Below are 8,787 nucleotides of genomic sequence, written 5' to 3'. Positions count from 1 at the left end.
CCAGACCACCTGACCTGCCTCTTGAGACATCTGTATGCAGGTCAGGCAGCAACAGTTAGAACTGGACATGGAGCAACAGACTGGTTCCAAATAGGAAAAGGAGTATGTCAAGGCTGTATATTGTCACCCTGCTTATTTAACTTATATGCAGAGTACATCATGAGAAACGCTGGACTGGAAGAAGCACAAGCTGGAATCTAGATTGCTGGGAGAAATATCAATAACCTCAGATATGCAGATGACACCACCCTTATGGCAGAAAGTGAAGAGGAACTCAAAAGCCTCTTGATGAAAGTGAAAGAGGAGAGTGAAAAAGTTGGCTTAAAACTCAACATTCAGAAAACGAAGATCATGGCATCCGGTCCCATCACTTCATGGGAAATAGATGGGGAAACAGTGGAAACAGTGTCAGGCTTTATTTTTTTGGCTCCAAAATCACTGCAGATGGTCACTGCAGCCATGAAATTAAAAGACACTTACTCCTTGGAAGGAAAGTTATGACCAACCTAGATAGCATATTCAAAAGCAGAGACATTACTTTGCCAACAAAGGTCCATCTAGTCAAGGCTATGGTTTTTCCAGTGGTCACGTATGGATGTGAGAGTTGGACTCTGAAGAAAGCTGAGCGCCGAAGAATTGATGCTTTTGAACTATGGTGTTGGAGAAGACTCTTGAGAGTCCCTTAGACTGCAAGAAGATCCAACCAGTCCATTCTGAAGGAGATCAGCCCTGGGATTTCTTTGGAAGAAATGATGCTAAAGCTGAAACTCCAGTACTTTGGCCACCTCATGCAAATAGTTGACTCATTGGAAAAGACTCTGATGCTGGGAGGGATTGGGGGCAGGAGGAGAAGGGGATGACAGAGGATGAGATGGCTGGATGGCATCACCGACTTGATGGATGTGAGTCTGAGTGAACTCTGGGAGTTGGTGATGGACAGGGAGGCCTGGCGTTTTGCAATTCATGGGGTCGCAAAGAGTCCGACATGACTGAGCAATTGAACTGAACTGAAAGCAACTCTTGTAGGTATATCATACATGACCTACTGAGAATATTTCCACACTTGAAATCATAGGGAAAAAATGGCATAAAGTACATTATGTCATACACATTTTAAAAATTAATTTTAAAATATATGCCCCCAAATACATACACATCCAGTTCCTGTGTTTTCCCAGGGACTCACCTCACCCTCTGATTGCTGTTCGTATAGGAATCGAGGTGAAAGTGAATGCGGATATGGGCCCAAGGATGAGTACAGTGGTGTCAACAGCAGTAAGCTCAAGCAAATGAGTGAACCTTTGAATATCCTGAGAACAGGCCAGCATGAGGACTATAGAATCGCTGGCCTGGGCCAAGGACACTGGGGATGGGATATCTGGGTTGAGGTTTTAGTCCATAGAATTGTGCTCAGATTAATTACTTAGTTTTGACCAATGTACCATTACTACAGAAGATGTTATCTTTAGGGCAAACTCGGTAAAGGATATGTATGAATTTTCTGTCATCATTTTGGCACCGTTTTTTTTAAACCCAAAATTATTCCAAAATTAAGACAGTTAATTGAATAAAATGAATAAAGAAAGAAGACACTGTTTTCAGGAGGACCATGGAAAATTTTCAAGTTGAAAAATTTGAGTTCAAACTTCAGTTAATTGTTCAGACCTCATTTTTACCATAATGCTGTTAAGTCCTCTATAATTCCAATCTATGTCTGTATCTTATATTTTTATTATTTTACTACCTATTTTTATATTTTTACAGTGTTTGTGGTGCTTTATTTTACTTTTGGAAGGATATTTTATTTTTAAAGTTGTCAAATTAACTAATATTTTCCTTCATATTGTGTACCTTTTGGGTGTTGAAGTTCTGAAAAATATTCCTCTTTGTGGCCTTATAGAAGTTTGAGTTTCATATTTTATTTTCAGGACTTTAATATGACAAAGAATGATGTTTATATTTGCAGAGGAGTCTTGATTCAGTGGGATTAAGGAATATTCTTCCTCCCTCGCCCAGTAATTCTTGCTCATGCTTGTCATGTGGGAAAGGATTAGGGCATGTCAGGGGGAGTCTGATTCGAGTATTTCTGGATTTATCCCTTTGTATGGGCATTGGGCTCTTGCTTTTGGTAAGATGAGGAAATGTTGGAAACTCTGGAATGAGAAGGAATAGGGTCAGACATGCTGTTGCTGGACAAATAAGAAATAAAAGATGATTGAAGAATCTTGAGAAGATAAAAGAAATTTGTTACCAGGGTTGGTTTTGTCAACTTAGGGTTTATTTTTATACTTTTATTGATGCATACACTACTTGCAGAAACTAAATGAAACTGAAGCGCACCTATCAGTTAATGTATTATATACAAAACTGACTCAGTTCTATTAAGAATAGCCAGGTCAAAAACCAGAATATTAAAACCTTATCACATAATATACAACATTTCAGGGGTTGTTTGTCGGGGTGGGGGAGGAGTGGTCTCGCGGTGGTAATTTAGGATGTCGATTCTGGTCCATCCACAGTGACCATCGGGCCTGGGGGCGCACATGGAGTACAGGGACTGGTCTCCGTTCCATATCCTGTAATTGCAGTCTTTCTGCCTCCACACACACTCTCGCCTATCAGGCTGGGGGCAATGGCGCCAGCAGAGAAGGCACGGCTGAATCTAGAGAGAGAGGGAGATCCGGGGCTTGTCGCAATGCCCTGCCTTCTCCTGTTCACAATCCCATTCTCGAAAACACGAGGGCAATGGGGATCTGAATACAGGTAGAGTCTAAAGGTGTTGAGGGGGTGGGGGACAGGATGGAACCTGGGAGAGAAGGCCAGGGAAGAGGAGGAAGGTGAGAGAGTAGGGGTCATCCACAGAAGGAGGTAGGTGGGAGGGAACTCTGGGCACAAGGACGTGGGGCAAGTCATGCACCAGTGCCTGGGCAGTAGAGCAAAAAGACTGGGGAGGCCACTCACCTGACATTTGCATCCGTTTTTGTACAGCTCCTGGAAACCTAACCTCTGCTCGTCGGTGAGACGGTACCAGAAATATACCATGTGGCATCTTGTGAAGTACAACGCCCCCTTCCTCAGATAGCCTGAAGTGATCAGAGACCACACCCTGAGAGTCAGCACAGCATGTGTGGATGTCCCCAGGGAGGGTCACGCTCTGGCCCCCAGGTAGTTGGCCCCAGAGGGTCTGGAAACCCTGAGGCTGTCAGGGTACAGAGTCAGCCATGAATGATGGTCTAGCATTCTTCCCTAGAAAAATCTGTCAAGTCATGGACAAGGGGCCCTTGGTCCTTGGCGATGCTAGAGTTGCAGAAGTAGAGTGGGTCACAAGGCGGAGGGGCAGAGTGTGGACAGGGTACTCACCTGCAATAAGTAACTGTGATTGTTGAGAAGTCCTCACCTCGTAACCACAGCTACCCCAGTCCTTGGGTGTGTAGACAGAAGTGATGGGGGGGGTCTTCTTGGGAATCTTGAGTATCTGTGATGGGAGGGATCGAAAGAGCAGGACCTCAGTTTCTCATAGAAGTTGCTGGTATCCAGAAAACAACCACCTCCCTCAGCAAGCACAGATTGGAGAGCTTATTGATTTTGAGGAGGTGTTGGGTCTCACCTGAGTGATGTTGGGTCTCACCTGAGTGATGTTGATTCTGTAGCTTCGTTTTAATGCGGTGTCCTTTCCATGTTCCAGTATGTTACCTATTATAACTGGGAGGAGAAAGAAATGGGTCATTGACTTAAGAGTCCCCATCCTAAATCTCCTGGAAACCTTTTTCCCATCGCCAGAGCTCCCCCACCTCTATGTTTCTGTACCCCATTGTGAGACCCACCACCCTCCTTGACGGATGCTTCTCTGATGTCTCCCTTGACTTACCGATGTCTGACATACAGTAAAATGTCTGAGGATGCTGAATTTTACACTCACAGGCATCACAGGGTGTTGACAGAGCCAGCAGCAAAGGAAAGGCCAGCAGGAAGGCAGGACCCATGGTGGTCCCTGGGGAACAGAGGGCGTGAGTGAAACCATGAGCTTTTTCTTTGGCCCAGCTCCCCCATCCACCATTAAACAGAAACCAGGCTGGCTTTGGAAGACTGTCTACCTCCCTTCACCTCCAGGGTCATGAGCAGATTGGTCCAGCTCCTGTGATCTTGGGGATCGAAGGCACAAGATCCATGCCCCGCATCTGGGACGCCTTACCTTGGTTGGGCTGAGCCGAGGTGTGTCACAGCTTCTGCAGAATGGCCAGCACCACAAGCATAAATAGTCGCCTGCACCTTTCACCCTGGGGTGTATCCATCAGGGAGGTACAATGTGATTACTGGGTGTACTAGTCCCTGGGAACCTTTTCTCTCTCATCTGCATTTCCTTTTCATCCTTCAGCCATATCAACCAGACTGGTAGGTACGGTCTGATTATTGAGTGCCCTTGTCATTTGGAATCCTTCTCTGTATGGCTGTTCAAAAAGCCACCAACTCCACATATATTCCTGGGCAGTATTATGGGCTGAGCTGTGTCCCCTAAGATTCACATGCTGAAGTCCTAACTCCCAGTCCTTAGAACATGACTGCGTTTAGAGATAGGGTCCTTAAAGTGAGAATTAAGGTGAAATGAGGTCATTTGGTTAGGTCCTAATCCTATATGGTGTCCTTGTAAGAAGAAGAGATGACATAAACATAGAGACACAAACACATAGAGAGACATGTGAAGATACAAGGAGAAGAGGGTCACCCACAAACCAAGGAGGTACTCTGAGAAGAAAACAGTCCTGCTGATGCTTTGATCTCCGACCCATAGGCTCAGAAACATGAGGAGATAAACTGCTGCCCAGCTCAGGCTGCTCGGTATGCGTTGTTTTGTTATGGCAGCCCTAGAAAATGAAAAATCTCGTAAGTTTTATTTTTAGGATTTTTTACAATTTAAATTTGTATTACGATTTTGGAAAGACAAAATCAGCCCCAATACCAGATCTACCAAACAAGATGTATTCAGTCACCTAACTTCTGTTTTTACATACACCTCTATTCTCTGCCCTACTCCCTTAGGCTTTAAATCATTGTATTATGCTTTATCCTACCATTGCTTTTCTAACTGAAACATTTATAAACATAGGCGTAAGCACATTTATACCCTCTCTTAGGTAAAATTGCAGCATTGTGTATATATATATATAACATATATTATATGTATGTATGTTTTGTCATCTTGTCATTTGTATTTTATGGCATATTCTAAGATGACACCATAGTGATATATATTCCTCATTCTTTATACAGTTGTATAATACTCCACGTTGACGTGCTCTGAACTATCCAACCAGTTCCTAATGATTGATCATTTCAACAGTTTCCTGTTATTTTCTCTTACAGATAGTACTTCAATGAACAGGCATGCTAATATATTTTATGTTTGACCATGTGTCTTTAGAAGTGATTTCTAAAAATAGAATTGAGATTAGGAGCCATTTGAATTTTTTCCTGTGACTTTTCCATATCTTGTCTATTTTTTTTTCTATAGACTTTTCCTCTGTTTTTGGAAACTGTGTATTAAGCATGTTAACTCTTCACATAATGATTGCAAATTTTCCTCATATAATGATTTACTCCTCTTGAGTTTAAAAAATTTATTTAATATAATCAGTTTAACGATGTTTTGATTAACTGCTTTTGGAATTTGAGACATTGTTAGCAATGGTTTCCCCTGTTAAGAGAGATTAGAGGATTTTTATCCATGATTTCTTCTATCTTTTACGTAATTTAACTTTTTATATTTAGATCTCTAACCCATTTGGAATTTCTCATAGTATGGTACATGAACACAATTTTACCTTGGTCCTTATTGGAAATATATCCAATTAACCTAGTACATTTATTACAAAGATAAGATCCTCTGTACTTAATTGAGATGTCACCTTTATCACATACTAAATTTCCATAGGCATTTGAGACATAATTTTCTATTCTATTCAGTTTATCTATGTGTCCATTCCTTCATCAGTACCAGGTTATGGAGACCTTAAAACATGATTGTATATGTTTGAAATGCATTAGTACTCTTCTAAAGAAGATTTTTTCTTTTCTCTCTTTTTTTTTTCATCTGAGCGAGGTCACCCCCATTCTTTGGCTCATGATGTCTTCTCATCTTCAAAGCCATCAATGGCTAGTCAAGTCTTTCTCACATCACAATACATGTTACTGACTCTTCTGCCTTCTTCTTCCACATTTCAAAGATCCTTGTGATTACTTAGGCTCTACTCAGATGAACCAGGATAACCTCTTTATTTTTATTTTGTTTTTGGTCATGCCACATGGCATGTAGGATCTTAGTTCCCCAACCAGAGGTCAACCCGTGACCCTCCTGCAGTGGAAGTGTGTAGTGTTAACTGCACTTGGTGAATGAAATGTGTTATTTTTCCTTTAGTGTTTGTTAGAATTAGCCAGTGAAACAAAGCTTATTTGGATTGTAAGAAAAATTCAGTATACAAAGTTAAAATAGAGTGCTATTGAAGTTTACAATTTTGTTGTGTGTATGTTGGATATTTTTATCTTTCAAGGAATTTGTCTAGTTCACCTAAGCTTTCAATTTATTAGCATCAGGTTCTTTATAATATTTCCTTGTTCTACTTTTATTAAGGTAAGATCTGTAGTGGTATTCCTTTATTATTCCAAATAATGGTAATCAACACATTTTCTCATTTTCCTTGATTAGTATACTTACTAGGTTATCAATTTGACTGCCTTTTAACAAAAACAACCCTTTGATTTAATTGATAGTCTCTATTTTTCTATTTACTTTTTTCATATGTATTTCCTTTCTTCTCTTGAGATTTAGTAAAATATATCCTTCTTTTTCTACCATCTTAAGGTGAAAGCTGTGTTGTTGATATGACTTTTCTTTCTTTTTTTTTTTTCTAATATAAGCATTTAAAGATGTAAGTTATACTCCAAACACCCTTCTAGCTCTGTCCTAAAAAATTTGAAATGTTTTGGTTCAATTTTTATTCAATTCAAAAGATATCTCAATTCCCTCTGTGATTTCTCTTTTGACCCATGGGTTGTTTGAAAGTATCCTGTTTAATTCCTAAATATCTGAAGATTTTTTAATAACTTCTGTTGTAAATGCAAGCCTCTGCAGTCAGAAAGCATAGTCTGTCTTATTTGAGCCTTTTTAAATAATTAAGATTTGTTTTATGTCACAGCATATCATCAGTATTGAAAAATGTTTGATTTGCAATGGAAAAAAAATAGTATTCTGCTGTTGTTTGGCAGAATAATCTGTCCAGTAGGTCATGTTAGTTGATAGCATTGCTTATGTATTCTAAATACTCATTTTTATTTTTACTTACAGGAAGCTAAAGAGGGGAGCTGAAATATCTAATATATATAATTCATGTAATATCATAGAATATGATTAAGTGAAATCATGTTGGTAGCTTGAAATTGGTGATGGGATGATGAAAGTATTTATAACACGGAAACTGGCAAATATTAGAAATCCATAAGTGCTGGTTATTAATTATTTGTGACTGCAGCACTGGACAGTTCCTCCATTAGAGACTTCACTTCCGATCTCCTGAACTGACCTAGAAAACAATGCTCCTTCTTGCTTGGTCAGTGTGTATGTAAGAACGGGCAGATGGGAATTGGGAACTGGGCCTTTCTCAGGAGAAGAGAGAGCAACAGCATTAACAGGTATTTACTGAGTGCTCACTGTGTTGCCTGCCAGTGGTATTAGTAATGTGGTTAGGCTCACTTTCTGCTATTTCAGCTCTCTAGTATCTTTCAGTTCTCATTACGGCAAAATGAGATTGCCCAGTGGTTTAAGTTTGAAAAGCTCATCAGTTCAGCAAGCATCCTCTAACTGTGATCTGCCACTTCTTATATCCATGCTTTGTTTTGGAGTGAAGATGGGCAGGGTTACACAGGGACACACTGGCTGGACAACACACCCCAACTTGTCACTGCTGCTGCTGCTACGTCGCTTCAGTCGTGTCGGACTCTGTGCGACCCCATAGACAGCAGCCCACCAGGCTCCCCCGTCCCTGGGATTCTCCAGGCAAGAACACTGGAGTGGGTTGCCATTTCCTTCTCCAATGCATGAAAGGGAAAAGTGAAAGTGAAGTCGCTCAGTTGTGTCCGACTCTTAGCGACCCCATGGACTGCAGCCCACCAGGCTCCTCTGTCCATGGGATTTTCCAGGAAAGAGCACTGGAGTGGGGTGCCATTGCCTTCTCTGCAACTTGTCACTGTGGCATCTAATATTTATGATAAGAAACTCATTTTGATGCAGTTCTTTACTAAAAATTAAAATGCTGTGCTACATGGTTTTAGCTCTTACAAGGGAAAAATCCTTTTTATAACTGTTGACTATGGAGCAAAAATTAAATATGTGTTAACACTCAGGAAAGCTGGTTTTGAACAACTAAGCTCAATTTTGAGTTAAGAAACTCAGAATTTGACCATCTTGCTATCTCACCTAAAGAGTAAATAATCTGAGTAAAGGCAAAATGACTAATTAAAACATTAAAAGATGGAGTTTTATAATGTTTAAGTTCAGTGACAAAGTTTGGTAGAATGACTAAAACTATGGTTGGGGGAGATGAGGAAGGAAGTTTTAAATTAATTTTTCATTTTTATTTTCACATTTGCTTCATTGACCATACAAATAGTGTCAATACCTCATTCCTTGATTCTATTGTTACTTATTGAGTGCCTAATATTAGCCAGGGCCTGAGGAAATGGGACAAAGACAGTCTTTGCCATTTAGGATTGCAAGTTAATAGGAAGGTGTATAGG

At 40.4% G+C, this 8,787-nt stretch overlaps 1 protein-coding gene across 6 annotated transcripts; it reads right to left on the bottom strand.

Annotated features, from left to right (window-relative positions):
• Positions 1–2,256: 2,256 nt before the first annotated feature.
• On the bottom strand, positions 2,257–4,281 carry LOC139177345 (metalloproteinase inhibitor 1-like). 6 transcript variants are annotated; one of them, XM_070772445.1, is made up of 6 exons: positions 4,193–4,281; positions 3,920–3,991; positions 3,608–3,702; positions 3,361–3,475; positions 2,962–3,083; positions 2,257–2,662 (listed from the first exon to the last, which is right to left on the bottom strand). In XM_070772445.1, exons 2-6 carry the CDS (start codon positions 3,981–3,983, stop codon positions 2,423–2,425), a joined length of 636 nt encoding a protein of 211 aa, XP_070628546.1. In that variant the 5' UTR covers positions 3,984–3,991; positions 4,193–4,281; the 3' UTR covers positions 2,257–2,422. The 6 variants fall into 6 exon arrangements, with proteins under 6 accessions (XP_070628546.1, XP_070628543.1, XP_070628541.1 ...); XM_070772442.1 differs by having other exon boundaries at positions 3,869–3,991; positions 4,193–4,270; XM_070772440.1 differs by lacking the exon at positions 4,193–4,281 and adding an exon at positions 4,095–4,131 and having other exon boundaries at positions 3,869–3,991.
• Between the last annotated feature and the right edge of the window lie 4,506 nt (positions 4,282–8,787).

Source organism: Bos indicus, chromosome 18 (genome assembly GCF_029378745.1).
Source record: "Bos indicus isolate NIAB-ARS_2022 breed Sahiwal x Tharparkar chromosome 18, NIAB-ARS_B.indTharparkar_mat_pri_1.0, whole genome shotgun sequence".
In the NCBI taxonomy this organism is placed as follows: domain Eukaryota; kingdom Metazoa; phylum Chordata; class Mammalia; order Artiodactyla; family Bovidae; genus Bos; species Bos indicus.
The sequence above is the reverse complement of the archived record's forward strand: the minus strand, read 5'-3'. Positions and strand labels throughout refer to the sequence as shown.